At 69.2% G+C, this 27,793-nt stretch overlaps 4 protein-coding genes across 8 annotated transcripts in view; 2 read left to right on the top strand and 2 right to left on the bottom strand.

Moving 5' to 3' along the window:
• Window positions 1-27,793, bottom strand: part of CARNS1 (carnosine synthase 1) — a 46,661-nt gene that overhangs the window by 5,871 nt on the left and 12,997 nt on the right. The window contains exons 1-2 of one of the 3 annotated variants that reach the window (XM_049821233.1): window positions 1,626-1,707; window positions 888-906 (exon numbers count right to left, since the gene is read on the bottom strand). The exons of 1 other annotated variant lie outside the window; for it this stretch is intronic. In XM_049821233.1, the coding sequence (XP_049677190.1) occupies window positions 888-890 (3 nt within the window). In that variant the 5' untranslated portion in view covers window positions 891-906; window positions 1,626-1,707. Of the gene's footprint in view, window positions 1-852; window positions 907-1,625; window positions 1,708-27,793 lie in introns of those variants that run through there. One more of the 3 variants, XM_049821235.1, reaches the window with a different exon arrangement.
• PPP1CA (protein phosphatase 1 catalytic subunit alpha) lies at window positions 4,658-8,250 on the top strand. The gene is made up of 7 exons (XM_049821245.1): window positions 4,658-4,743; window positions 5,658-5,789; window positions 5,967-6,197; window positions 6,691-6,795; window positions 6,948-7,171; window positions 7,519-7,653; window positions 7,896-8,250. The coding sequence occupies exons 1-7, from the start codon at window positions 4,689-4,691 to the stop codon at window positions 8,004-8,006; spliced, it is 993 nt and encodes a 330-aa protein (XP_049677202.1). The 5' UTR covers window positions 4,658-4,688; the 3' UTR covers window positions 8,007-8,250.
• Window positions 8,232-11,083, bottom strand: RAD9A (RAD9 checkpoint clamp component A). 2 transcript variants are annotated; one of them, XM_049821243.1, is made up of 11 exons: window positions 10,553-11,083; window positions 10,379-10,449; window positions 10,110-10,244; window positions 9,873-9,987; window positions 9,686-9,785; window positions 9,408-9,517; window positions 9,189-9,295; window positions 9,050-9,114; window positions 8,871-8,972; window positions 8,533-8,752; window positions 8,232-8,455 (listed from the first exon to the last, which is right to left on the bottom strand). In XM_049821243.1, exons 1-11 carry the CDS (start codon window positions 10,584-10,586, stop codon window positions 8,357-8,359), a joined length of 1,158 nt encoding a protein of 385 aa, XP_049677200.1. In that variant the 5' UTR covers window positions 10,587-11,083; the 3' UTR covers window positions 8,232-8,356. The 2 variants fall into 2 exon arrangements, with proteins under 2 accessions (XP_049677200.1, XP_049677201.1); XM_049821244.1 differs by lacking the exon at window positions 10,379-10,449 and having other exon boundaries at window positions 10,553-10,619.
• On the top strand, window positions 16,472-26,045 carry CLCF1 (cardiotrophin like cytokine factor 1). Of its 2 annotated transcripts, none has more exons than XM_049821250.1 (3): window positions 16,472-16,583; window positions 23,933-24,099; window positions 25,563-26,045. In XM_049821250.1, the coding sequence occupies exons 1-3, from the start codon at window positions 16,472-16,474 to the stop codon at window positions 26,043-26,045; spliced, it is 762 nt and encodes a 253-aa protein (XP_049677207.1). The 2 variants fall into 2 exon arrangements, with proteins under 2 accessions (XP_049677207.1, XP_049677208.1); XM_049821251.1 differs by lacking the exon at window positions 16,472-16,583 and adding an exon at window positions 23,247-23,377.

Genomic DNA, 27,793 nt, shown 5'->3' with positions numbered 1-27,793 from the left:
GGACTGGCACGGGGCTGGCATGGGGCTGGCATGGGGTTAAGGGACTGGCATGGGGCTAATAGGCTGGCGTAGGGTTTGAGGACTGAAATGGGACTGGCATGGGGCTGGCTTGGGGCTAATGGGTTGGCAGGGGGCTGGCATGGGGTTTAGGAACTGGCATGGGACTGGCATGGGGCTGGTATGGGGTTAAGGGACTGGCATGGGGCTGGCTTGGGGCTAATGGGTTGGCAGGGGGCTGGCATGGGGTTTAGGGACTGGCCTAGGGCTGGCATGGGGTTTAGGGACTGGCATGGGACTGGCCTGGGGCTGGCATGGGGCTGGCATAAGGTTAAAGGACTGGAATGTGACTGACATGGGGCTGGCATGGGGCTAATGGGTTGGCATAGGCTGGCATGGGATTACGTGACTGGAATGGGACTGGCATGGGACAAATGGGTTGGCATGGGGCTGACATGGGGCTAAGGGATCGGCATGGGACTGGCATGGGACTGGTGCGCGGCCGGCATTGGGGCAGACACTGGGTGGGCACAGCGGTAGGATGCTGGCATGGGGGACATGGGGCAGCCGTGGGGGTAAGGGGCTGCCACGGGGCAGAGGGGCACAGGGCGCCGCTGCCCACACGTGGGTGAGGGTGTCAGGGGGCTGCGGGTGCCGGGCACAGAGCCACCGCCTTGGGGATGGCGGGGCAGTGCCAGCCGCCGTGGCCGCCAGCTCCCGGACAAAGCGTCCCCTTGTCCCCACGGGGTCACGCGGCGGGTGGGCACAGCTCGCCACGCCGCCCGCTTCCCTACAGCAGTGCCCGGCACCGCCGGGGCTCACCGGGGCTGTGCCCCACCGGGCTGGGGCACCCACCTCTGCCCGGTTCCCCCCACCTGGGGGCCACTCACCATCCTGGTGACCGAAGGGCTGCAAGAGACGGACGGGCAGAGTCAGCGGGACTTCCCTGGGGACCTGCCACCCCCCGGCCACCCCCACCCAGTGCTGGGGACCCCCCCTCCCGCAGCACCCACCAAGGCCGGGCACCATTCCCGGGGCACCCCTCGGTGCCAGCCGGAGTGACCCCGGGTTGTCCCCTCGGTGCCAGCCCCGGTGACCCCGCCAGCTCCGGCTGAGCCCGAGCAGGGATTAGCGTAATCCCATGCCAGCTCAGCACCGTCGGGGGCAACCCCGTGCCCTGGGGTGCCAAGGTGCCCTGGGGACGTGGACCCGGGTATCTGGGACCTCCCTGTCGTCGTCGTCCCCCTTAGGGGTGCCCCAGCTCCCAGCAGGGTGCCTGGCAGACCTGGGCACGAAGGGAAACTGAGGCACGGAGCTGAGCGGTGCCCGCTTGCAGCCACCCACCCAGGGGCCCCCAGCTCAGCTCCTACAGCCCCCGTGGGGAGGCCGGGACCCGGTGACAGGGTTAGGGGACACATGGCTCTGTCCCCTGCCCGCCGGTGAGCACCTGCCAGCACGAGGACCCCCCCCAAGACCCAGCCACGGGGCAGCCACGGGGGTCCCAGCAGGTCCGTGTCCCACCCCCCCCAGCCTGGGGACTGTCCTGTGCCCCCTCTGTCCCTGGCCGGGGGATGACCCTGCGGTCCCCAAGCGGGGACAGCTGCGTCCCCCGCGCCTGCCCCGGGTACCTGGGGGTGGGAGCCGTGGCCTGAGAACGCGCAGGGGACGAGGGCTCGGGGAAGCCTGGCACAGGGGACACCGTTCGGCTCTGGCCTTTAAACCCCCACCCCGTGCCACCCCGGGGTGCCCGGCCCCCAGCCCCGTGGCCCGGATTAGGCGGCGGGCACGGCGGGCGGCACAGAGTCCCATTGTCCCCTCCGAGGCTGGCTGGGGGGGGGGACGGGGGACACGGGCACCTCGCGCCAGGCGCTGGCACCCTCACCGGGAGCCAGGCTCGCGCCCCTGTCCCTGGCCTCGGCCCCGTCCCCAAAGACAACGAGGGACAGTAGGGAGGCCACGGGGACGTGCTGCCGTGGCGGGACCTGGGGCGATGGCTCAGCGTGCCAGGGTGGCCCTGTCCCCAAGGTGGCCAGGCTGGGCACGGTGCCCCCCCACCCCCCCACCCCCCCCAATCCCCGTCCCCCTCTCCGCAGCATGGCGGAGCTGCCAGGCCGCACGTCCCCCGGCTTAGGTCCAGCTGCCCACGGCGTCACTGTCACCGTCACCGGTGGGCACGGAGCCACCAGCACGGCCACCGCGCCGCAGAGCCCCGCACACCTGCCCTGCCCCGCTGCTCGGTGCGCACACGTGCACAGGTGCACAGCCACACGCACGCGCACCCACGTGCACGTACACGTGCGGACGTGCGGACACGCGCGTGCGGGCGCAGAGACGTGCCCGTGTGCACAGGCGTGCACCTACACGTGCAGGCACGCGGACGTGCACGCGTGGACGTGCACAGCCGTGCCCCTGCATGCGTGCACATAAACACGCCCGCACACGCGCGTGCCCAAACACGCACGGCCGTGCCCGCACACGTCTCCACGCGTGCCCAGACGTGCACACGCGCCCGCACGCACACGCGTGTACACCCGCAGCCCTGCCCACACACGCGCAGAGACACGCACATGCACACGCGTGTGTGCACGCACACGCACACACACCCCCCCTCGCCACCTGGGTCCCTCTGCTCCCGCACCCACCCCCCACCCCCCGAAAAAAAGCACCCACACCCACGCACACCCCACGGGACCCCACGCTCGCGCCAGCACCCACCGGCGGTGGCGGTGGCGGTGGCGGTCGGTGTGTCCGGTGCTGTCGCGCCCCGAGCAACGGCTGTGCCCGCTCCGGTCCCGGCGGGGCGGTCCCGGGGAGGGGCGGGGCGGGACCGGGGGAGGCCCGGGGGGGGCCCCGAGGGAAACGGGGGGGGGGCGGGGGGGGGGGGCCACGGGGTGCGGAGCCCCGGCGGGGGCGGGGGGGGGCGGGAAATGGGAGAAGGGCGCACCGGGGGGACCGGGGACGGGACAGCCACTGCGGGGGACCGGGCCGGGGCCGGGGCCGGGGCCGGGGGCCGGGGCCAGCCCGGCGGGGTCACCCGGGGCCGGCTGTAAAGCTGACACCGCGGAGCACAAATGTCAGGGCTGGAGCCGGGCGGCTGCACCACCCCCCCCCCCCCGGGAGCTATTCCCGACCCCATGGCACGGCACGGCATGGCATGGCACAGCACGGAATGGCATGGCACAGCACTGCACGGCATGGCACAGTGTGGCATGGCATTGCACAGCACGGTATGATGTGGCACAGTATGGCACGGCACTGCATGGCATGGCACGGTATGGCATGGCACGGCATGGCATGGCATGGCACAGCACTGCACAGCATGGCATGGTATGGCATGGCATGGCACAGCACAGTATGATGTGGCACAGTATGGCATGGCACGGCACAGCATGGCATGGCACAGCACTGCAAGGCATGGCACGGTATGGCATGGCATGCATGGCATGGCCCAGCATGGCACAACATGGCATGGCATAGCATAGCACAACATTGTATGGCACAGCACTGCACGGCATGGCACGGTATGGCATGGCATGGCACAGCACAGTATGAGGTGGCACAGTATGGCATGGCACGGCATGGCACAGCACTGCACGGCATGGCACGGTGTGGCATGGCATGGCACAGCATGGTATGGCACAGGATGGTATGGCACAGCACAGTATGATGTGGCACAGTACGGCATGGCATGGCACGGCACAGTACAGCACGGTATGGCATGGCACAGTATGCCACGGCACAGCACACCGTGGCATGGCATGGCAAACAGGGAATGGTACCACATGGCACGGCACGGCACTCGGGGAACAGCGCGGCACGGCATGGCCTACGGGACGCGTGGGTAAATGGCGCGGCACCGGCACGGCGTGGCTCGGCACGGCCCACGGCACGCACGGCACGGCGCGGCACGGCGCGGCACGCACGGTGTGCCACGGCACGGCGCGGCACATGTGGCGTGGCGTGATACGACGTGGCCTGGCACGGCGTGGGGTAGCGTGGCCTGGCACGGCGCGGCACGGCCCGGCCCAGCCCGGCTGCCACCCCTGGTGTGTACCTGGGCCCCAGCCCTGCCCTGCCTCCCAGGCCTGGCACTGCCACCCTCCCCGAGCCCCGAGGAGCCAGGGGAGGGGGGGGGGGGGGGGCACAAACGGGGCCCGGTCCCCCCCCGTGCCCCCCCACCCCGTGGCCCCAGCGCCCCCCCGGGGCCGTACGCCGGGTGCCCGCGGGAGCCCAGACCTCGGCGTGCCCCTGGGGACACCCCCGGGGTGGCAACAGCCTCCCAGCAACGGCCCGCTGGCGCTCACGACGCTGCTCCCAGCGTCCCGGAGCGGGGACATGCCGGGGCCCGGTGGCCCCCCCGGGCCCCCCCCCCGACTCTGCCAAGCACCGTGTGTGTGTGTGTCCCCGTGTCCGTGTCCCCTCCGTGTCCCCCTGTCACAAGCCCAGTCCCGGGGACCCCACCTATCCCGGTCCCTCCCGGGATGCCCCCCCCCCGCCAGTGTCCCCGGGCTGTCCCGGTGCCCCGAGAAGCCGGATGCGGGTACCGGGGTCCCCCCCGTCCTCCCCCGTCCCTCCGCTGCCGCGCTGATTCCTCCGCTCCGGCAGGGGGCGCCGCGGCACCCACCGCCCCCGCCGGCCGCTCCCGCTGGGCGCACGAGCGCCAAGGGGCGGGGCGGCAGCGTCCGGCGGCCATGGCGGACACCGAGAAGCTCAACCTCGACTCCATCATCAGCCGCCTCCTGGAGGGTGAGCGGCCACCGCTACCGCCGGCACCTCCCGATCCCCGGCACCCCGAACAGCCACGGATTCCCCTCCCGCAACCACCTCGGGATCCCTGCAACGGCCTCCGCCCCCGCCCCGATCGGGCCTGCTCCCCTTAACGGCCTCCAGCCCGCCCCCCCCCCCCCCCCCCCGCCCCGCCGCCTTCCACGGCCCTGGCCTCCCCCTCCCCAACTCCTACCCATCCCACAACGGCCCCAGTCCCCCCCTAACAGCCTCCCGTCCCCCAAACGGCTGGCCGGCTCGGGGGCTTCCCCCCCGTCAGGCCGGGGCAGTGCCTGAACCTCGGGGGAGGGGGGGGGCTGGAGAATATGGGGGGCCGCGCTGGAGGCTGCTTAGAACTGGGGACCTTGGGCTGGATACTGGGGGGGCTGTGCAGGGGATTGGGCCTGGATATTGGGCTGGGAGGTTTGGGAGGCAGAAGGGAAGTTTTTTTTTGGGGGGGGGGGTTGTGGGTTTGGGGGGCTCAGGGGAGTGGGGGGGCTGGTAAGGGGGCTGCTGGATTTGGGATAGGGTGGGGAGGACAGCGTTAGGGGATGGGGGATGAGGGGTGTGTTTGGGCACGGGGGTGCTAGGTTGGCAGGCACTGGGGAGGGGGGAGGATCGGGGTTTGCAGGCCCCCGCGGTTTGGGGGGCCCTGCCACAACCCCCAGCTCTGGTAGGAGAGGGGTGCACTGGGGCAGAGGGTGACCCATGCCCACCCATTTTGGGGCAGGCCAGGACCCTCTCTTGGGGGGGCACCTGAATCCCTCCTGCCCATCGCTCCCATGCCCAATGCCTGTCCCTCAGTGGCAGGGCGTGGGGGGTGCTGGCAGGCAAGGTTCGGGGGGTGCGCGAGGTGCTGGCAGGGTCCCTGACGCCTGTCTCTCTGGTGGGGCCAGTCCAAGGGTCGCGGCCGGGGAAGAACGTGCAGCTGACGGAGAACGAGATCCGGGGGCTGTGCCTGAAGTCACGGGAGATCTTCCTGAGCCAGCCCATCCTGCTGGAGCTGGAGGCACCCCTCAAGATCTGCGGTGAGGGCTGGCTGGGTGCCGCACGGGCTGGGCGAGCCCCCGGGATGGGTGTGGGGCCAGCTGGGGGTCCCTGTGCTTCCCTGGGGACATGGATGGGCAGCACTGGAGCCCACTGTGGGGTGGCGTGGAGGACTGCGGGGAGCTGGGGTCCCACGCACACCCTGTGTCCCCCCCCAGGCGACATCCACGGGCAATACTACGACCTGCTGCGGCTCTTTGAGTACGGGGGCTTCCCCCCTGAAAGCAACTACCTGTTCCTGGGCGACTACGTGGACCGGGGCAAGCAGTCGCTGGAGACCATCTGCCTGCTGCTCGCCTACAAGATCAAATACCCCGAGAACTTCTTCCTGCTGCGTGGTAACCACGAGTGCGCCAGCATCAACCGCATCTATGGCTTCTATGACGAGTGTGAGTGCTCGCGCTGCGGCCGCGTCTCCCCACAACCCCTCTGCCATCCCCACGCACCCTGTAGCCGCTGTCATCCCTGTGCTGTCCTGCACCAACCCCGCCTAGAGCTGCTGTGACCAGGGGGGAGTCTTCCTGCCACCCCATATCCCCCTGCCACCCCTGTGCCATTCCTCATACCCACAACCAACCGGTACCACCCCAGTGCTCCCAGCACCATCCACATTGAGTGTCCCACGCCCACCCTGTGCCCCCCGCTGCCAACCACCTCTATGAGCGTGCACCCCGAGGAGACTCCCCGCGTCAGGCAGTGCCGCCCCATGGCATTGCCCCCGTGCAGCCGGAGCTCTGCTGGGGTCGGTGGGCCTCTGGGCAGCTGCGTGTGCTTCACCTGGGGGGGCACAAGCCCATGGTGGGGGCTCTTGGGGAGCCCTGCATGCCCCTGTACCCCCAAAGGGGCAGCACTAGGCACTCACACGCACTGCCTTCCTTGCAGGCAAGCGGCGATACAACATCAAGCTCTGGAAGACTTTCACCGACTGCTTCAACTGTTTGCCCATTGCCGCTATCGTGGATGAGAAGATCTTCTGCTGCCACGGAGGTGGGCACAGCCCTGCCTGGGGCTTCGGGGAAGCAGCCACCGGGGGCTGGAGGGGGGGACGGGAGCTCTGTGCTAATGCTTTGAGGGTACCCTGGGGGACAGGGGCTGTTGCTGAAGAAGCAAGGCCTGACGTGGCCCCCCGCTTCTCGTAGGGCTGTCTCCCGACCTGCAGTCGATGGAGCAGATCCGACGGATCATGCGCCCCACGGACGTGCCGGATCAGGGCCTGCTCTGCGACCTGCTCTGGTCCGACCCCGACAAGGATGTGCAGGGTTGGGGCGAGAACGACCGCGGCGTTTCCTTCACCTTCGGGGCAGAGGTGGTGGCGAAGTTCCTGCACAAACACGACCTGGACCTCATCTGCCGGGCGCACCAGGTACCGCCACTGGGCACCTGGCTGCTGGGGGCAGGCGGGTGCACCTTTGGGGTGTGGATTTGGATCCCCAGCAGGTACTGGGTATAGGGCAGGCGTTTCTACCCCTTGTATTTGCCCCTCAAGGGCAGTATTTGCTCTAGGGGCTGCCTGGATCCGTACAGGTGGGATTCCAGTGAGGTATTTGCCCCCAGAGGCGGATGTTTGACCTTGGGCATGCTGGGGGGCTTGTTGGGACTCTGTGGATAGGACCCCTGGGAGCATTTGCCCTAGGGGATGGCTATTTGCCCCAGGGGTGGGTTTTTACCCTAGGGGCGCCTGGTTCAGCACTATCTCTGATGCCCACGCAGGTGGTGGAGGACGGCTACGAATTCTTCGCCAAGCGCCAGCTCGTCACCCTCTTCTCGGCGCCCAACTATTGCGGGGAGTTCGACAACGCAGGCGCCATGATGAGCGTGGATGAAACACTTATGTGTTCATTTCAGGTGGGCTGGGGGACATGTCAGTGGTGGCGGGGGCTGGCAGGCAGGCAGACCCGTGGTGACCGCTGGGGGGGCTGGAGGAGGGCCCCGGTTCCTGCAGGGAGGGGAGGCTGGGGCGCAGGAGGGAGAACAGAGTTGGGGGGGAGCCTCCACCCTCAAGGTGGGAGGGAAGTGGGAAGCTGGGGCAGGAGGAGGCACGGCGTGCGGCCTTCCCTCCGCTCACCCTTTCCCCTCCCCTCCCCCAGATTTTGAAGCCGGCTGACAAGAACAAGGGCAAATACGGGCAGTTCAGCGGGCTGAACCCCGCGGGACGCCCCGTCACCCCTCCCCGCAACTCTGCCAAAGCCAAGAAATGAGCCGCGAGCCACCCCCTCCCCGGCTGGGGCCCAGCCCCCCGCCCTCAGCATCAGGTCGCTTTTCTTTCGACTCGTTTTTTATTTGTAAGATCCTGCCCCCCCCGCCACGCTCCACCAAACCAAATACAGCCCCCCCAGGGCAGGGACCGCCGGGGCGAGGGGGGACCCCAGAGCCCAGCCCTGGGACGGTAGTGGAGGGGTGGGGCAGGAGGATTTTTTGGGAATAAACTTGTAATGGGTCGTGGGGGGGTGCCTGTGTTTGGGGGCTGATACTGGGTCGTGGCAGCGCCCATGCTGGTGGCTGGACGCTGGAGGGGTGGGGTGCTGGCAGCTCAGAACCCTCAGGGCTTTCAGTACTCGCCATCGCTGTCCTCCGCCAGCACCTCCAGGGTGGGGGCCAGGCCGGGCCCCCCTGGTGCCAACACCGAGCCAAAAAACAGAGAGCGAAACTGTGGGGAGACGTGGGGGTCAGGAGGGGGCTGTGCCTGTCCCGCTGCCCCCAGGCACGCCCGTGCCCATCCCAGACCTTCTTGTGAGGGGGGGTCCCCAGCACAGCTCCTTCCTCCTCCTCCTCTTCCTCTTCCTCCTCAGTGTCGCTTTCGGCTGGATCCGGGATGCACAGGGGGAAAGTGGGGATGGGAGGCACCCCTGAGCCCTCCTCGTAGGTGCTGGGGGGTTCCATGGCAATCATGTAGGACTCGAGGTCATCGGCGAACTCATCTGATGGGGCAGGCAGGTGGGACACACTGTTGGGGAGAGAGCGAGTAAGCAGGGGCAGAGTGGGGACCGTTCACTCTGGTCCCTACTGATGGCAGCTGAGCTGGGACTGTCACCTCCCCCGAGGGTGACACAAGCCCCGCTCACCCGTTGGCCGTGGGGGGCTGCAAGTTGCTTTCTGGGTCTGAGAGGGTGGCCAGCACCAGGTGGACCTCCAGCACTGCGTCTTCCAGGGTGAAGATCACCGGCCTGCGGGCACAGAGGGCCTGAGGTGGGGGGGGCCAGGGCCAAGGCTGGCACAGGGTGGCCGGCAGGCCCGCTCCTACCTGCCAGGCACGTCGTAGTGGACGGTGAGGGGCAGGTTGGAGGCCTCAGCGAAGGTCAGCAGCCCCTGGGGACAAAGAGGAGGTTGAGGGGGGGGCTGAGGGGTGACATGGGGCTGGGGAGTGCTGGGCAGGAACTCACCCGAAACTCCTTGAGGCAGAAAGTGATGCGGGAGCCCGGGGCCACGGCCGCCGTCTGAAACTCGTCCTCGGCCAGCCACAGCTCCGTCACCATTGTTTTCCCTGGCTCTGGGGGGGGGTGCGTGGGGTGGGTCAGGGGGCTGTGCTGGCGTCCCAAGGCCAGGGAAGGGGACACACACGCGGACACACACAGCCCCCTCCGCCCCACCGCAGGGCTCACCCGCTTCGTCCTCCACGTGGTTCCGAAGGCTGATCTTGCCCCCGGGGCCAGCAGCCAGCGTCACCTCAGCCAGCGTCTGGGGGAAGTGGACCACGGCCTCCGCCAGCACCCTGTGGGCACATGGAGGGGGGGGACACACACACACCTGCAGTTAAAGCACCCCCCCACCCTCCCCGAGGGTCCCTTCTTCAGCCCCCTGCCCATCCCGGTGCCACCCCAATGTCCCCTTTGCCCCTCCGTCTCCCCGCCGCAGTGTGCCGCTGCCGGTCCCCACTCACCGTGCCGGGGCGCAGAGGCTGCTGGCGCAGCGCTGGGTGTCGAAGACGGCCTGCAGCCGCTCGCACTCCTGGAAGGTCAGGTTGTGGGTCTTGGTGACGCCTGGCAGGGAGAGGGCACCGGTTCAGCGGGACAGGACGGCAGTGCCGGCGTGTCCCGCTCCCGTGCCGCATCGCCACCGGCACTCACCGTACTTGCAGTGGAGCTGCACGACGAGGCGGCTGGCGTGGGGTTTGAGCAGGATGAGACATTTCCCCACCGTCTTCTCCAGCGAGGGCAGCGAGCGGAAAACACCCAGGAAGGACTTGCGGGGCAGAGGGATGGATACGGGAGAGGGTCACCCTGCCTGGTCCCCCCACCCCAGAAGAACGGGGAGATTTTAGGGGTTGGGGGGTGGGGGATGGATGACCGAGCAGGGTGCTGTACCTTCATGAGGACTTTGCATCGGCAGAGCTCCAGGTGGGGCGGGGGGCCCCTCGCCTCGTACAGCTGGAAGAAGAGGGGAGCGAAGAGGAAGGAGGCGAAGGCGGAGCGGGACGAGTTGACGGCGCGCAGGGACAGCTGGGGGGGGGGGCGGGACACAGATGTGACACCACGTACAGGACAGAGAGTGTCCCCCCCCCAGCCCCAGCGGGGATGGACGGGGGGGTCCACAGGTGCCCCCCCCCCCCCCCCCATTTCCCGGTGCCCCGTACCCCGCTGTCGGTGGGTTCCAGGTAGAGCTCGTCCCCGATGCGGGACAGGGAGTGCACGGCTCGGCCGAGGACTGGGGGGGGGGGGGGGGGCAAATGGGGGGGGGGTGAGGCAGGTCACCCCCATACCCCTCCCCCCGGTTGCCCCCCCCCCCCCCCCCCCCCGGTCCCGCTCACCTTTGACGTTGCCGCCGGCGACGATGCACTTCATGGCGGGAAGGGGGCGGGGCTGGGGCTGCCTGCCCCGCCCCCCCCGCGCTTAGACCACACCCCCGATCACGCCCCCTTCTCCTAAAGCCACGCCCCTTGCCTGAAAGCAACGCCCCCACCAGATGGTTGCGACCGGCGTCCCCCGCGGCGGCGGCCTCAACGACCCCTCCTGCCCACGATGGATGCGCCCAGCTCTCTCCCCACACACACACACACACACACCCCCTCCGGCAGTTGTTCCTCGTCCCGGAGAGCACCGGCGGTGCCGCTCCCCCCCTCCCAGCGGCTCCCGGAGTGGTCTTGCCCTCCCCCCGCTATCCAGCCGCCAGTGGTTCCTCCCGCTTCACCGCCGCGCCGGCATCTTCCCCGCTCCCGCGCCGCCCTCACCCGCCGCCTTCCCATTGGGTGGGAGGCTGCCTCCATCCCGCCCCCGCCGGCGGCCGATTGGTCGGCGAGGCCGCGTGACGGCCCGGCGGCGTTGTCGACCCGGCGTTCTCGCGCCGGCCTTGCCCTCACGTGACCGGGGGCGACCCCTCCCCGTGCTCCGGGCGCCGCGCGCGCGGGCAGGCCTAACCCCCCCCCCCCCCCGCTGTGGCTCGCTATTGGGCGGCAGGGCGCAAGCACCGCCTACGATCGGAGTGACGTGCCGCTCAGCCAATGGGGCCTCGACGGCGAGCGGCGGGTGTGCGTCCCTCAGCACGGCTCCCTGGGCCCGGTCCGGTCCGGTCCCGTCCCCGCTCCCGGGTCCCAGCCCGCCCTCGTCCCGTCTCCGGGCTCTCGTCTCGATCCCGTAGCCGCCCGCCTGCCCCCGGGTCCTTCCCTGGCCCTCCCGGGTTCTCCCCGGGGTCTGTGGCCTGCCTGCGGCCTGCCAGGCCCCGGCCCTCACCCGGGAGGATCCTCTGGGCCTCACCGAGGGGCCTGTGCCGTCCCCGACGGCTTCGGCAGCCCCGGCCTGCCCCATGGTTCTCCACAGGACCCCAGCCTGCCCGCTCCCCTGCTCCTCATCCTGCTGGGGCTCCAGCCGCCCCCTTCTCCCCTCAGCAGCTGTCCCGTCAATGCCTGGCGAGCATCCCCTCATGCCCGACTCCCCCTTCTCTCCCAGCAGCATCCAGGGTAAGGCTACCCACCGTCAGGTTCACCCTCTCCTTTCCTTCAGCTCAGCCCCCTCCATCAAGCTGCTGTCACCAACCCCTGCCTGCACTCCTGGGGTACGGTGCTCCCCGGTGCCCACCCGTGGGCCGTGTCTGTGTGGCTGGGAAGGGCTGGAGCTCCGCGGAGCTGGGTGGCCACGCACACTAGGGTGTGCAGTAGCTGGCAGAGCCGTCCCTGCTCCGGTGCTTCCCGGGAGCCCAGTGTTGCAGGGACCCCTGCCCCGTTGCCTGTGGGCCTTTGCCTCCCGGGCAGTGGCTGAGGGTACACGGGGGAGTGGGGATGCTGTAGGCAGGTTGGCAGCGGTTAACAGTCTCTCCATCCTGCAGGCGCTGCCGGCTGCGCCGCGGTGAAAGCGGGAAGCTCATACCTGGAAGGCCGGCACTGTGTCTGAGGTGGGTGAGGGTATGAAAGCAATAAAGAGGGTAAGGGGTCCCGCCAGGGAGGCTGGGTGAGGGGGGAGCTCAGCAAATCGCTTTCCTCATGCAGGCAGCCAGCCTGGAGCGACTGGCTCTGAGGTTGGGGCCTCGAGGGAGGCCGGGGGATCTGGCTGCGAGGAACTTGACTCGCGCTCGCAGCAGGGTCCTTCAGCCGGCTCCTGCCCGCAGCAGGATCAGCGGCTGCCCAATTCCCTCCTCCTGGGCTTGGTGGCCGCGGAGCCTGAGCCGAGGGGCCCCAGTATGCAGCCTGTGGAGCGCGGCTGGCACCTGAAGGGGGAGGGGGGCGCAGAGCCCCTCTCCCGCGGCTGCCGTCTTCCAGCACGTGGCCACGGCCTCTCCTCCTCCTCCTCTTTTCCGTCTCAGGTGTGCCGCAGGCGCTCAGCGCCTCTCTGAATGCCACGCATCCGGGATTTCAGAACCCGACGTCTCTCAGCAGTGCATCTCCTCCAGGTACGCAAACTTTCGACCTTTGCGGGGCCGCTCTGCGGGCCAAGCCACGTGTGTGCAGCGGCTGGGCTCGGACCGCAGGCAGGGAGCTCAGGGGACTCCCAGGCCTGCCTTGGCCTGGGCTCGGGGTCCGGCCCCCCGGGGTCGGCTGGATCTGGCTCCCTCCGCCCCTGGGGTGAGCACTGGCTACCGGCCCCTTCCTCCCAGGAGGAGGAGGAGGACGACGGGATTGTGTGTGAGCGTCCGTTCCAGCTCTTGAACAGCAGCCGGGCTCCTCTGGAGCCGGCGTCCCCAGGAGGGGCTCTGGCCTCGGGGCTCGGCGTTTTATGGGGCTGTGGATAGGACGCAGCTGGCTGCGGTCGTGACACACACACCTCTGCGGTGGCCAAAGCCACGCGCACCCCTCCCTCTTCCCCTGGCCGCCCTGAGCCAGCGCTGACGAGGCACTGGGGACTGGGCTGGATACAGGCCGGGGGCAGGAGCCTGGCAGCCCTCAGGGGGCTCCAGCACCCCCAGGCTCAGCCCACCCCTGCTCCACCTCTCCCAGCACACCCCCAGGGTCGGGGACCCTCATCCCTGTCACCTTCCCTGCCATCCCTGGGTGCCCCCTCCCACCCGACAGGCTCAGGGCTGTCTCCCTGCCCGCTTCTCCGAGAGCCGTGGCTTCCTTCCCGACACAGCGTCCCGAGCACATGGCGCGGTGCCCTCGCCCAGCCAGCAGCGCGGGGAGACAGACGGCCACAGCTGGGCTCCTGCTCCCTGCCTGGCAGGAGGGGACAGGCGCCTGCCGCTGTGGGGCTGAATGGCTGCTCGGTGTCCCGAGGCATCCCCTGGCTGCATCCCGGGAGTCTCCCCAAAGAGCCGGGACAGTGTCCTGCCTGCCCAGCCAACGGCTCAGGGGGGGCTGCAGGCGGTTTGGGCCTAAAACCCTCCCCGGTGCCAGGCTTTCTGGGTCTGCTCTGGCACTTGGGGCACTCAGCAGTCCCTCTTCTCTCTCTCCTCCATCTGCCAGGGATCCAGGGCTCTGGTGCAGCCCCGGGATGTCACAGACGGCGCTGGATGTGGAGCTGGGGACCGTGGAGGGGCCAGGTAAGAGCACGAGGGGCCAGAAGCGGGCAGGCAGGGACCATGACACGGTGGCGGGCAGGCGGCGAGCTGCCCGCCGCAAAGGTCAGCAGTGGGAGGCAGGGCCGGCAGCGGCGCCGGCGGAGAACTCATGTCGCCCCGGGCTGGGACAAAGGTGAGGTCAGCTGCCCACGGCGCTGCCGCCGCCGGTGACGTGGTCCTCGAGGGCGGGGGGGGACGACACGGCCTCACCCACACAGGACCGTCGCGGGCTGGTGCCTGGGGCTGGGTGGGCGGGCAGGGCCTGCAGAGGAGGAGGAGGATGATGCCTGCTTGGGGCTCTCCAGTGGTCTGACCTGCCTGTGCCGCGTGTCCCCCCTTGTCCCAGGGCAGGGGGCTCCATCTTGGCACTGCCGGCTGGCACCGGGCTCGCCAGCAGAGGAGAAGGGGCTGGGGAAGCTGGGAGGCAGCTGGGGGGGGGAAAGGCACCGGCTGGGGAGGGGGGCCTGGCACTCGCTGCTGGGCTGCCGGCTGTTTGAGGGGGCTGCCACGGCTCTCGTTTGGGGGGCTCATGCCACATCCGCTGGCCGCATTACCCTCCTCCTCCTCCTCTCTTCTCTCAGGTGTTGGCTCAGCGAGAGCCGTGCAGCCGCCGAGCTGGAAAAACTCACCAGGAATGACCTCGGCGTTGCCTTTTGGAGAGGGGACAGGGCAGTGACGGGCAGCCCTGCTGCTGCTTCGGCAGGCAGGACTTGAAGGTCCCCCCTCCCTGCCCTTCTTTCCCCCCCCGGGGCTGGCAGCCGCTGCCGGGGCTGCGCTGCAGCCCCCCCGGGGACGTGAAGGCGGCTTTTTCCCCCCCCCCCAACTGCTCCACGCTGCTGGCAGGGGCTGTTTGCTGCGGGTGGGAAACCAGATATCCTGCACCGCGGCTCGGGGAGCGGTGAGGCTGGCCCCACGCCGGCGGGCAGGGGTGGAGGTGGGGAACCCCCTCCGGCATGCTGCCGGGGGAGCCGGGCCGAGGCACCTTCCTTTGGCAGAGCCGCTCTCGCTGGCTTTCCCGGCGCGAGAGCTTGAGCAGCTCCATCCCGGCGTGGGGGCTGTCCCACTAACATCTCCACAGCCCCCACCCTCACCCTGGGGGTTGCAGTACCCCCCCGAACGAGGTCTCAGGGGCTCGCTGCCGGTCCGCAGGGCTCACCGCATCTCCTTCCCTGCAGCAAGCGAGTGGCGGCATCGCCCGGACTGGAGCAGCGTGCGGAGAATCCCCCATCTTAACCGGGGCGGGGGGGGGGGGATTGGGATCCAGAGCTGCCGCCCCAGATCATGTCTGTTGGGTGCTTCCTCGCCGATTCAACACCAAATCTGCGGCTCCCAACCAATAAATCGCTGCGGCACCATGTCAGCGCCTGGTTTCTCTGTAACGGGGGTTCCCTAAACCCGCAGCGGGTGGGTTTGGCACCGGTGGATTTGGGGAAAGGGTTGGTCTCGGCGTGCTCCGAGTGGGAACCCAGCTGCTCCGTGCCACGGAAAAAGCAGGGAGGATGCGATCGCTGCCAGCAAAGGAGCCGGGAGGGCTCAGACCTGGTCAGGGCCGGGAGCTGGCGTCGAAACAAAATCTGCCTTTTACCTCCCGGCCCTTCCCAGCGCTCCCGAGCAGCGCCGGCCGGCCAGCGCCTTTGTTTTAAACAAAGCTTTTTTTTTTTTAACTTTTGGGGTTTTTTTTTGGGGGGGGGCGGGGGAAGCCAGCTCAGGCGAGGACGTTCCCCTTGTCACCGAGAGCACCCCTCCAGCTTCCCCCACTGCGCGTGCCGCTCGCCTCCGTGGCAGCACCCACTTGTGGATGTGGGTCATGAGGGGAAGGGATGGGGATGGGGTGGTGAGGGGGGGGTCTCTGCTTGTCGGATCAACCCCCTACCCCCTCGCTGCTGCAGACATCGGGTTCCAGCACCGTCCCTTCACCACCCTTGGCCCCGGGCTGGGGTAGGGGGGCAAGTTACACACACACACACCCCCCCCCCCCGGTAACCGGTGCAGCGGGTGCGGGGTTGAGTCACCACCGCTCCTCGAGGCTCCGGTTCTGCCAGAACCGGGAGTTGGACCCTCGACAGCCCCTCTGCCCCCCCACCATCGTCCCGTGTGTGTTTCCCCCCCCCCCCCCCCCCTTCACCCCCGGGCCGCTCACCTGCCGCCGTCCCGGCGCTCCCGGTCCCGTCCCCGCCGGGCAGGGACCGGAGGAAGGAGCCGGGGGGGTGAGGGGGGGATGTCGGGACCCCCTCTCTTTGCCGGCCGAGCAGCAGGGGAGGGGGCTGGCCGTGCCAGAGGGGAGGCGAACACAGCCGTTCTCCCCCCCCCCCCCCCCCCCGCCCGCCCGCCTCTCTCTGCGCCTTCCCATCCCTCCAGCCGCCCCTCCCCGCTTCCACCTCGCCTCTGCCCCGGCCCCTGCCCGCGGAAGGCGGGGGGGTGGGTTGGGAAGAGGGGGGGGGGCAAAGCTGGCACCCCCCCCCCCCAACCACCCCCCCCCACCACCACCCCCGTCCCCCCCGTCCCGGCCCCGCTGCGGGGCGGTGAACCCAACCGCTCCACCGCACCTCGCCCCATTCTTCCCACCCCCCCCCCCCCACCAAAAACCACCCCCCAAACTTCTTCCCCTCCCCGGACCGACCCCCCCACCCCCACCCCCCCTTTCCAAAACTCCCCCCCCCCCGGGGACCGGTTTCTCGGCGTACGGCGGCGGCTCTGGACGTCGGGAAGGAGAAGAGGCGAGAAGCGGAGCTCCGACCGGCAAATGGGAACCGGAGTCCCGCTCCGGTGTGCGGGACCGCTGCCTGCCTGCCTGCCCGCCCGGCACCCCCCAGCCACGCACCCCCCGCCCCTGTCCCGCATGGAGCTGAGAGCAGGTACGAGACACTTTTTCCTTTTTTTTTTTTTTTTGTTTTTTTCTGACCCCCCCCCCCCCCCCGCCTCCTTCAACCCCGCACCGGTCCCGCACCGGCCCCGCCGCTGCCACTAACAAAAGCCGTGCGGGAGCCAGAGGTCGGGGGGGGGGGGGGGGTGAAAGGAGGGAGAAAATTTTAGGGGGGGGGGGTGTCTTTCTCCCCCCCCCCAACCCCTTCTGCCCGGTCGGCAGCACCGCAGGGATCCCCTTCTCTTCTCTCCCCATCGCTTTCCGCAGCGCCGGGGCTCGATTTTGGCTTCTCCAAATTTTGCCCGGTACCGGGACACCGGGACTGGCGAGGGGGTAGTGGGGGGGGGACACACACACGACAAGGGGTAGGGCGGAGGGGGGGGAGAGAAGGCCGGAGGAGAGGGAGGGAATGAATGGAGCCCGCTCTTGTGTACAATTGCATCAAATACATTCTTGAAAGCAACCTGGTTCTGCTTAACACTTGAATTTTGAAAAAAAAAAAAAAAAAAAAAAGAAAAGAAAAAAAAAAAAAGAGAGAAGAAGGGAGGCAGCAGCTTGGAGAGGGTGTATGCGAGCTCGCGGTTTTTTTTATTCTTGCATTCCTGGACACCAATCAAAAGAGCAAATCAAGGGAGGTGGAAGGGGGAAAGGCGGCGAGCGAGGCAGCCGGAGCGTGGTGCGAACCGTGCACACACTCACACACCAAAAACCCACCCAACTCGGACAGCTTTTTTTTTCCACCTAACACCCAAGCAAACACAAACCAAAACAAATAGGGGAGAGGAAAGAAAAAAAAAAAAAAAAAAAAAAAAAAAAAACCCAACAAAAAACCCAACCCAAAACCCCGAGCGAGCGCAAGCGAACAAGCGAGCCAGGGCAGAGACGAGCTCGGCCGGCCGCTCGGGGCGCGGAGCAAAAGCCAAGCTCCCGCTTTGGGCTCCTCTCGCCCCCCCCCCCCCCCCTTCCCCGCTGGGCTTTCCACCCCCCCCAAACCCCCCCCTGCACCCCGACTATGCTAAATGTTGCTGGGGAGCTCTCAGGTAAGACCGAGGCGTTGGGTGCTGCCGGCCGGGGCCGGGGCGGGGGGCTGCCTGCGCTCTGCCTGCCATGGTTTTTTTTTCCTTTCCGAGCCACTGCTGATTTTAATTTGATGTGATTAAAACGTCTGTCTGGCTTTGGGATTGATTTAAGACTTTCCCCTCTCTAGGTTGGTTGGGTTGGTTGGGTTTTTTTTTTTTTTTTTTTTTTTCCCCTTTCTCTCCTTCCCTCTTTTCCATGCATGTTTGTGATTACCAGGGAGGGAACCGCCGCTGAGCACGGAGAATTAAACCCCAGGACTGACAGAGGGGAGGAAAATGAAAGTCGCTGGGATTTGGGGGGGGGGGGGGGGGGGGCAGGAAAAGTTATTTTTCCTGCCCGGGGCTAGATTTCAGGATTTGCCTCCAAACGCCTTTGGCGGAGCGGGCGAGATTTCTCCGGGAAACAGCGGTGGGATTTTTGGGGTGCCGGGGAAATGTCGCTCTCCGGAGGGGACCGTCCCCGGAGCTGCGGCTGCAGCCGTGGGACGGCTTTGTTCCCCTGGCCCGAGCGGCCGCCTCGGGGGTCCCGGGAGAGCCGGGGCGGTTGGGGGGCTGGCCGGCCCCGTGGCACACCGGAGTCGGGGGCTCCTCGCCCAGAAAGGACGAGGAAAATGCTGGAAAACACCCTTAAAAGGTCAAAGTGTGGGCGCCGCGAGGCTTCCTGGGCTCCCACCCGGTGGGACCGGGGCTGGGGCAGCACGAGGCCGGCGCCGGGTTTGGCTCCGGCTCCCGCGGTGCCGGCCGTGACGCAGGACGGGCAAAGCGGGGCGAGAGCCGGGGAACCGGAAAAGCGAGGCCGGGATCCCCGAGCGGCTCCATCGCCTTCCCTCGCTCCTTCCTCTCCCCCTTCCCGCCCGCCGCCGGGGCCGGTGGACGTGGCCGGCGAGCCGGTGGCACAACCGGTACCGGGGCCTGCGGTCAGCAGGCAGCCGGCACCGGGACGGACGGGGAAAGGGAACCGAGTCCGACGCGGTGGGGGAGATAGCTGCGGGGCGAGAGCCCGGCCGCCGCTGGCCGCCCTGACCCCGCTCCCCATTTTGGGGCATCCCTGGCCGGCGGTGGCTCGGCTTTTTGGCCCTGGCAGGACTCGGGGACGCTCGGCAGCACCGGTGTCCCCGCGCCTATTTAGCAGGCTGCGCGAGGGCACGGTGGCGGCGCACATCTGGGCTGCATTAGGCGCAGCCCGCGAGCAGCCTCCGAAGGGAAATGCGGAGGGCTCTGCTTACAGGGCCGGGCTGGGGGGAGATTTATGCCCTGCTAAGTGGCACGGAGCTCCATAAATCACCCCCCCCGGCCCCCGAGGCAGTGCCCGTTCCCCTGTGCCGTGGGGGCTGACACCCCGCTGCCCGGCACGGGGTACCCGTGGTTTCTCGCCAGCCGGCCGAGCACCAGCACCACCGCTCCGGCAGGCACACGGCGATGCGCTCGTCCCGGCACAGACGGGACATCTGGGCGGCAGCCGGCCCGGCGTTGTGCCGGCAAGCCGCCGGCCCGGCAAGCGCCGTGGCCCCAGGTGGTGCGTGGCCCCGTGGGTGACGGAGGTGTCCTGGCTTTGGCCAGGGTGCTGGGGAACATGGGGTCGGCTCGGGAATCGGGGCATGGCCGTCCCGAGCGGGCACGGCCCTGCAGAGACGCCGGTCCCACGCTAACGCGGCCAAGGCAGCGTCCCCGTGGCACGGCGGCGGCTGCTGCCCGGGAGATGCCGGCGATGGCGGCAGGTCCCGAGGTGCCAGGGGATGGAGAGGGATGTGCCAGAGAGGGCTCTGCGGTGCCACATGGGCCGGCGCTGGGGGTCCCCTGCTCCACCGGAGAGGGGCCAGCCTGGCTCCGGTGCCGGGCTCGCCCCGGCTCCACCGTCCCGCCGGCGAAACACCTGGGACGGTGCCGGGACGGCTGGCGGCGGGCAGCCCGTGGGTCCGGCGGTGCCGCGCGGCTCCGTGACCTGCGCCGGGACGGGTGGGAAGGCGGCCGGGGTGCCTTGCGTGGCTCGTGGGTGCCGTGCCCGTGCCGGAACGGCCTCACCGGGCTGGCTGTGCGTGCGGGGCGGTGGGGTCTGGTTGGGATTAGGGGCCTGCGTCCCCCTCGCCGGCGGGGGTGTTTCCATCGTGCCGCTGGCTGGAGCCGGATGGGAAATCCAGGCCCAGCTAATTACGGCCTCGCTGGAGTCTCCCGTGCGCGGCCGCATTTATAAACACACGGAGGAGACAGGATGTAAACACTCAGCGCTGCGAGCGCAGGCACGGCCGGGATGGGGAGGGGGGGGGGGGGAAATGGGGCCACGGTCCCCCTCCCCTGCGCACCCACCCGTTCCCCATTCCCGCACGCGCTCGGCACGGCGGCTTCGCTCGCCGGGAGCCGTGCGGGGACGAGGGGCTCGGTGGGCAGCGGGAGCTGCAGGCAGGGCTGATGGGGTTTGGGGGCTCCTAGAGGGCTGGGATGGAGGTGTGGACTGGGAGCAGGCAGGTGGTATCCCATGGGATATGGGATGGGGATCCCACTGCAGTGGCGGTGGCTGCTGTTGGGCAGCAAGGACACTTGTGTCCTTCCCGTCAGCGCTCGGGGACCGCTGTGACCACCGACGGCCGGGTGCAGGGCCCGCGCAGAGCGCGAGCATCCTCACGTCTCCGCCGCGCCGGCTCTCCAGGGCTGCCGCCGCGCCTGCCCGACGCCCCGGCGTCACCTCCCCGGCCACGGCAGGGTTAAATGCCAGCAGCCTGGGGACACAGAGGTGTCTGTCCTTGTGCCCTGGAGCATCACCCACTCCAAGACCCCCGGAGAAGCGGTGGGCAGAGGCCGGCCGCCACGCGGGGCCGCGAAAGCGCCCCGTGACGGCGCGCAGGGAAGGGTTAAGTGCTGCCGGTCGGGGTTGCAGGCAGCTTGGCCAGGACGGTGGCCGCCGGCTGTTGCCTGCTCCCTGCCTTGCCCGCAGACAGGGCTACTTTGTCCCCAATGCCACGTTCGTGCCTGGCCACCGCGGGACCTCCCGGGCCGGGCTCTCACACGAGCGCCGGGAATGGGGCCGCTGGGTGGGATGGGGCTCTGCTCGCCGCTGGATACCGGCCCATCAGATACGGCAGCTCCCGCTGCGGTGTCGGGGGCCACGGGGCCGGCTCGGCTCCCTCCGCTGCCCCCGGGGGGCTCCGCTACGAGGGTCCCCCCCATTCCCGGCTGCCCCCCCACCCCCACCCCGGCCCCGGGTGCCGCTTTGCACGAGAGTTTCGGGAAAAAGGCTTTGGGCGGTTTGTGGTCACTCCTGACCTCGGCGGCTCTGCCCACAGCATGCCCGGGGAACAGCTCACCCGGCACCGCGGCTGCGCTCCCGCCTCGGCCGCTGGCCGGGAGGTCTGGCCGGTGGCGGGGGGTAGGTGGGTGGCTCGCGGGAGGGCAGGGGGTCCCGCCGAGGCGACTCCGTGCGCGTCCCACCAAAGGCGGGCGAGCAACATCCATGGCGCCGCGTGCGCGAGGGACTCCCGTGGCACCGCCGGCGTGTCCTGCCGCCCACCACGGCCCCTCGGCATCGGTAGCACGGGTACCCCGGGGTGCTGCCGGCGCTGCCCGACGGAGCCAGGGGGAGGGTGCCCGGTCCCATGCCCCCGGCTGCTCCGGCTCCCCAGCTGCCCCCGGGACCGAGCGGGTGACCCCGGGCAGCCACGGCGTGAGCTGCTTACGTGGGCTGGGAGCATCCTGGCCGGACTCCAGGGCCGGTTTTGAAACCCTCGGGCTCTTCCTCTCCGACGTCACCGGGATCCAGCTGTGCCGGCCCCGCGCCTCCCTCCTCCCCGTCGGGCCGCCGGCCGCCGCCATTGTCTGTGCCGGTGCCCAGACATTTTCCACCCGGAGCCGAGCCGCTGTGACCGGGGTGGGCAAAGGAGAACGGCTGCTCCTCGTGGCACCCGGCACGGCTGGGCCATCGCCACCGCTGTGCCGTGGTCGCCGTCGCCGCCGTACCGCCCGCGCGGCTGTGCCACGGCCATAGCTGTGCCACGGCCACCGTTGTGCCACCGCCGCGCATCCCGCCATCTCCCGTCCCTCAGCCATCCGCCTCCACCGGGCACCTCTCCGTCCCCTTCCTCCCTCATCCTCATCCTCCCCGTGTCCCGGCCACCTGCCCGGGAGCAGCCGGCGGCTCCATCCCTATCGCTCCCCTGCCAGGCCCGGTCCCCCCCCCCCCCCGCGCCCCCCAGCCCGGCTGTGTTTGGTTTGGCCGCGGCAGGGCCAGGGCTGGTGTAAATCCCGCGCTGGAAACTCGAGCCGGCGGCGGGCGAGGGTCCGGCCAGCCCAGCGGTGCCGGGGCTCGGCCAAAGCAAACACCCGGGGGTGGGTGAGTCACCGCGGCGTGGCCCCCGTCCGTCCGTCCGCCGCTCGTCCCACGCACGCTTGCACGCACGCAAGGCAAGACAGCGGCACGCTCCACGCGCCAGGACGCACCGGGACCCGGTGCGAGCGGCTGCACGTGCCCACCGCGGGGCAGGGCTGCGCGTCGGGGCGCCCGCGCAGGGCTGAGATAAGCCCACGGTTCGCGTGCGCTGGCACGCGCCGCGTGTCACCCACCGGCACGGTGCGTCACACGCCTTCGCCGTGCGTCACACGTGTGTGCTGCATCGCACGTACGCACGGCGTGTGGCACGCTTATACGGTGTGTCATGCGTGCGCGGCGCGTCCCATGCTTGCATGGTGTGTCGCGCGTGCACGGCGTGTGGCACGCTTATACGGTGTGTCATGCGTGCGCGGCGTGTCGCACACCTTTGCAGTGCATCACACGTGTGTGGTGTGTCACACGCCTGTGTGGTACGTGACACTCCCGCACACCTACACGGTGTATCACGTACCTGCACGGCGTGTTGCACGCCTGCAGCGTATCACACGTGCACGGGTTTGTTACACACACACACAGCGTGGCGCATACTGTATTGCACACCCGCACGGTGTCACATGCCTGCGAGGTCCATCACACACGCGCGGGGTGTTTCACGTGCCTGTGCAATGCCCTGCACATCTGCACCGTGTGTTGCACGCCCGCAGGGTGCATCGCAGGCGTGAGCACCCTGTCGCACGCCTGCAGCGGAGTTGCACGCCCGCACCCTTGCTGGGAGCCAGGCGTCTCCCCGCGGCGGGGGCTGGCGGGCGCAGGGACGGCCGCGTCCCCGCCGCGGCAGGGTTGGCACGGCCGGAGCCGGGGTGTCCCCGAGGACCCTCGTGCGTCACCGGCACTTGGCTGCTCCCGAGTTTCCAAGCCCTCCCGGCAGCTCGTGACGGGGAGCGGTGACGCGCGAGGGCACCGCGGGGCTCCCGCCGGCCTCGCCTCGCCGGGAGGCCGCCGCGGAGGCTGCCCACGCCGGGAGCCCCGCCGAACCCTGCGGTGATGAGCCGTGCCGGCGGTGGGTCCTCCCGGCGGAGGAGTTGCCGGGAAGCCCGGCTCTGACGTGCCGAGAGGTGCCAGTTGGCCGGGAGCATCCTGGCCGCGGGCCGTGACCTTTGCACAACCGCCGGCTAACGAGGCCGGAGCTCGTAAGGCCGCCCTGACGTCAGGGGCGATGACGGCGACCCGGCTGGCGGTTTCCGGCAGCCTCGGCAAAGGTCGCCCCACGCCCCGGCCGCCCTTTAGGGTCCCGTCCCCCTCAATGGGGGGGTCACCGGGGGTCCCTGCCGGGGCAGGGGCTGCCGGCGGCCCCGCGGGATGCTCAGCCCTCTCCGGCATTGATGGCGGGTGAGTCGCCGTGCCCAAATATAACCCGGCCGTGCCGTCCCGGCGGGAGCGCCGCGAGCCGTCCTCGCTCCAGACCATATAAAGGATTGTTGCTGCAGCCCGCGGGTGGGAGCGCGCGGAGGGGAGCCGGGGCTCGGCGGTGCTGGCGGGGTCAGCGCGGCAAGGCGGGGGGATCCCCGCCGTACCGGCTGTGCCGGCAGCACGGCTCCGAGCTAACGGCGCTGCCCCGGCCGTGCCGAGGGTGGGATGCTGAGCCGCCCGGTGCCAAGCTGCTCTGGTGCAGGCGTGGGTACCCACGCGTAGCCCTCCCGTGCCTCAGTTTCCCCACTCGCAGGTGAGCCGCCCCGCAGGGTGACGCTGGCGGCGGCACCGGCGGGATCCCCGAGGGCTCAGCGCTGCCGTGGCTGAGCCGAAGGACAGCACACCCCGTCGTGCCGGGGGGGGGGGTCCTACCCCCCCAGTCTGTCACCCTAGGCCCAGGGGTAGGAGGAGGTGCCCCCCCCCCCCTCCTTTCCCCTTTGTGTCCCCCCTCCCTGAGGCACCGTGTCCCCACAGGAGACTCTTGGGGGATCTTCACCTTCCTGTGCGCCGCGCTCTGCAACCTGCCAGCGCTGCCCGCCCTCAACTGCACGGAGGAGCTGGGTGCCGGCCAGTCCATCCAGAAGACCTACGACCTGACCCGCTATCTGGAGCACCAGCTCCGCACCCTCGCCGGCACCTACGTGAGTAGGAGCTCACCCGCACCGTACCCCCTGCCTGCTCCCCCACCCTGCACCGGGATGGAGATTGGGGGGGGGGGTTGCCCTGTCTGTCCTCCCCATGCCCATCTCTCCTGGGAGATGCCCCGGTTGGTCCCGGTTCCCCGGAGCGGGTACACCCCACCAAGGTCCTGTGCCCACCCGTTCCGTGGCACCGCGTCCCCGCCGTGCACCCCACCAGTGTGGGTGTCCCCCCACCCCGGGGTACGGTGGCACAGGGCAGACGTGGACCGGGCATGGCATGGAGTGGGGGGGGCAATGGGGGGCAGTGGGCATCCCCACAGGGAGGGGAAGGGAACGGCCACCCCACTGCCACCCGCCGGGACCCCCCCCCACGCCTGCACCAGGGTAAGGGCGCGCACACGTGTGGGAGCGCGCCGGCGTGCACGTGAGCGTGCACATACGTGTGCGCGCATTGGTGTACCCGCACGCGTGCGTGCCCGCGCACCTTTGGGCGCGTGCGTTGGCGTGCCCGCACGCGCACGCGTGCTTGTGCATCGGGGCGGTTGCATGCATGCACGCGCGCGTGTGCGCACACAAGGCGCGTCCTTGCCAAATTTCCCTACCCGTGACTCCCCGGACACGCGTGTGCCGTAGCACACGCCCTGCGGTTGCGGGTGACGTGTTTGCACTCACCTGCCCTTGCCCGGTGCCGACGGTGGCGGTGCTGCCCACCCTCCCCGGGGGGCTGTGGGTCTCCCCCTGCCGTGCCCGGCTTCACCCACGCTGGGGGCCAAGGAAATGTCTCATCGGCGCAGGGCGGCTCCCGAGCCCCTGCCCTTGGCCCAGGGTGCAGGCAGGGGTGCAGGCATCTGCCTCTCCCTGCCCGCCGGCAGCACCAGCTCACGCGGAGGTTCCCCGTCTCCGCCCTGACGCGCCCCCGGTGCCGCGTGGTGCCGGCACGCGGGGTGCCAAGCGATGACGAGGGTGGCAGTGCCGTGGGGCTGGGTGCAGGCTCGGGGGGGGGGGGGGGGCTCAGCCCCACCAGTGGGTGCCTCCGGTTGTGCCGCCTGGAGCTGCGGGCACGATGCCCGGAGACGGGGAGACTGGGGGTATGATGGGGACCGGGACGTGGCGGCTGGGGACGTGGGTGGGAGGGAGGTGGGGAGAGCCGGCACACGGTGGGCACGTCCCCCTGGGGGACATGGAGACTGGGGACACGGTGGGCATGGAGAGCAGGGGCATGAAAGGGAAGGGGAGGTGGTGGGCATGTCCGCCTGGGGGATGCTGAGACCTGGGAAGAGGGGGACACGGAGACGGGGGCCGTGGTGGGCTTGGGGACTTGGGATGTGGCGGGGAGGGGTTCCACGGAGACTGGGGCCGAGGCGGGCAGTCCCTATCCCGACCCCATCCCCAGCGTCCCCCGTGGCACCCCCCCACCCCCCCGACGCCTGACGGCCACCCCCCCTCCCACTGCTACCTTGCAGCTGAACTACCTGGGCCCCCCCTTCAATGAGCCCGACTTCAACCCCCCGCGCCTGGCGCGCGTCGAGCGGGTGCCCAGCGCCACGGTGGACTTGGACCTGTGGCGAGGGTTGACCGATAACGCCCGTCTGGCCGCCAACTACCGCGCCTACAGCCGGCTGCTCTGCTACCTGCGGGCGCTGGACGGGCAGGCGGGCACCGCCGAGCTGCGCCATCGCCTCGGCCACTTTTGCTCCAGCTTGCAAGGTTTGGTGCTCAGCATCGCCGGAGTCATGTCCTCCCTGGGTTATCCGCTGCCCGCCGGGCCCCCCGCGCCCCCCGGTACGCCCGTCGCCTCCAATGACTTCCTCAAGAAGATGGATGATTTCTGGTTGCTGAAGGAGCTGCAGACTTGGCTGTGGCGCTCGGCCAAGGACTTCAACCGCCTCAAGAAGAAGGTGCCGCCCGCCGTGGTCACCCTGCGCCTGGAGGCGAGGGGTTTCTGAGACACCCCCCCCCCCTCCTCTGATGGCCCCCCCCCCCCCCCCCCCGCCTCGTCGGGATGGGGGTCCTCACCCCGACAGGCCACCACACGTCCCCACCGCCACCTCGCTGTGCCTTGCGGGATGGGGGTCCTGACCCCAAAGTGCCACCAAAGCCACCCCACGTTCCGCCCCCAACCCCTCCATCACCACACTGTGCCTTGAAAGATGGGGCTCCTGACCCCAAAGTGCCACCAAAGCCCCCCTGCATCCTCATCGTCACCTCGCCGTGCCTTAAGGGACAGGGGTGCTGACCCCAAAGTGCCACCAAAGCCACCCCACGTTCCACCCCCCCCCCCCCCCCATCACCATACTGTGCCTTAAGGGATGAGGCTCCTGACCCCAAAGTGCCACCAAACCACCCTGCATCCTCATCATCACCTCGCCATGCCTTAAGGGATGAGGCTCCTGACCCCAAAGTACCACCAAACCACCCTGCATCCTCATCATCACCTCGCCGTGCCTTAAGGGACAGGGGTGCTGACCCCAAAGTGCCACCAAAGCCACCCTGTATCCTCATCATCACCTCGCCGTGCCTTAAGGGATGAGGCTCCTGACCCCAAAGTGCCACCAAAGCCACCCCACGTTCCACCCCCCCATCACCATACTGTGCCTTAAGGGATGGGGCTCCTGACCCCAAAGTGCCACCAAAGCCACCCCACGTTCCACCCCCCCCCCCATCACCATACTGTGCCTTAAGGGATGAGGCTCCTGACCCCAAAGTGCCACCAAACCACCCTGCATCCTCATCATCACCTCGCCGTGCCTTAAGGGATGAGGCTCCTGACCCCAAAGTACCACCAAACCACCCTGCATCCTCATCATCACCTCGCCGTGCCTTAAGGGACAGGGGTGCTGACCCCAAAGTGCCACCAAAGCCACCCTGTATCCTCATCATCACCTCACCGTGCCTTAAGGGATGAGGCTCCTGACCCCAAAGTGCCACCAAAGCCACCCCACGTTCCACCCCCCATCACCATACTGTGCCTTAAGGGATGGGGCTCCTGACCCCAAAGTGCCACCAAAGCCACCCCACGTTCCACCCCCCCCCCCATCACCATACTGTGCCTTAAGGGATGAGGCTCCTGACCCCAAAGTGCCACCAAGGCCACCCTGTATCCTCATCATCACCTCGCTGTGCCTTAAGGGACAGGGGTGCTGACCCCAAAGTGCCACCAAACCACCCCGCATCCTCATCACCACCTCGCCATGCCTTAAGGGACAGGGGTGCTGGCCCCAAAATGCCACCAAAGCCACCCCGCATCCCCCCCATCACCACCCTGTGCCTTGAGAGATGGGGCTCCTGACCCCGAAGCGTGACCAAAGCCACCCCACGTCCCCACCGTCGGTGCCCTGAGGCAGGGGCTGGTGCCACCACCGCGTCCCCACCTGTGCCCACCCCACCAGGCTGCCCCGTCCCCTCGGGGCTGGCCCCACACTTGTGGGGTTTGGGAGGGCAGCAGTCCCCTCCCCCTGCCCCACGGCAGCAATAAGCCCCGCCCCCAAGGCCCCCAGAGTGGGTGCAAACCCCGCCCACCCCGAAAGGACCAATCCCCCGGAGCATAGGAATAAGCCCCGCCCTATCCAGCAGCAAGCCCCGCCCCAGGAGCAATAGGCTCCGCCCCTCCCCGGATGGCAATAAGCCCCGCTCACCAGCCTGTGTAGCAAACCCCGCCTCCTTCCTACAACAGGCTCCGCCCCCTGTTGCCCAA

Source organism: Accipiter gentilis, chromosome 17, assembly GCF_929443795.1.
Source record: "Accipiter gentilis chromosome 17, bAccGen1.1, whole genome shotgun sequence".
In the NCBI taxonomy this organism is placed as follows: Eukaryota; Metazoa; Chordata; class Aves; order Accipitriformes; family Accipitridae; genus Astur; species Astur gentilis.
This window is presented reverse-complemented; position numbering and strand designations above follow the sequence as displayed.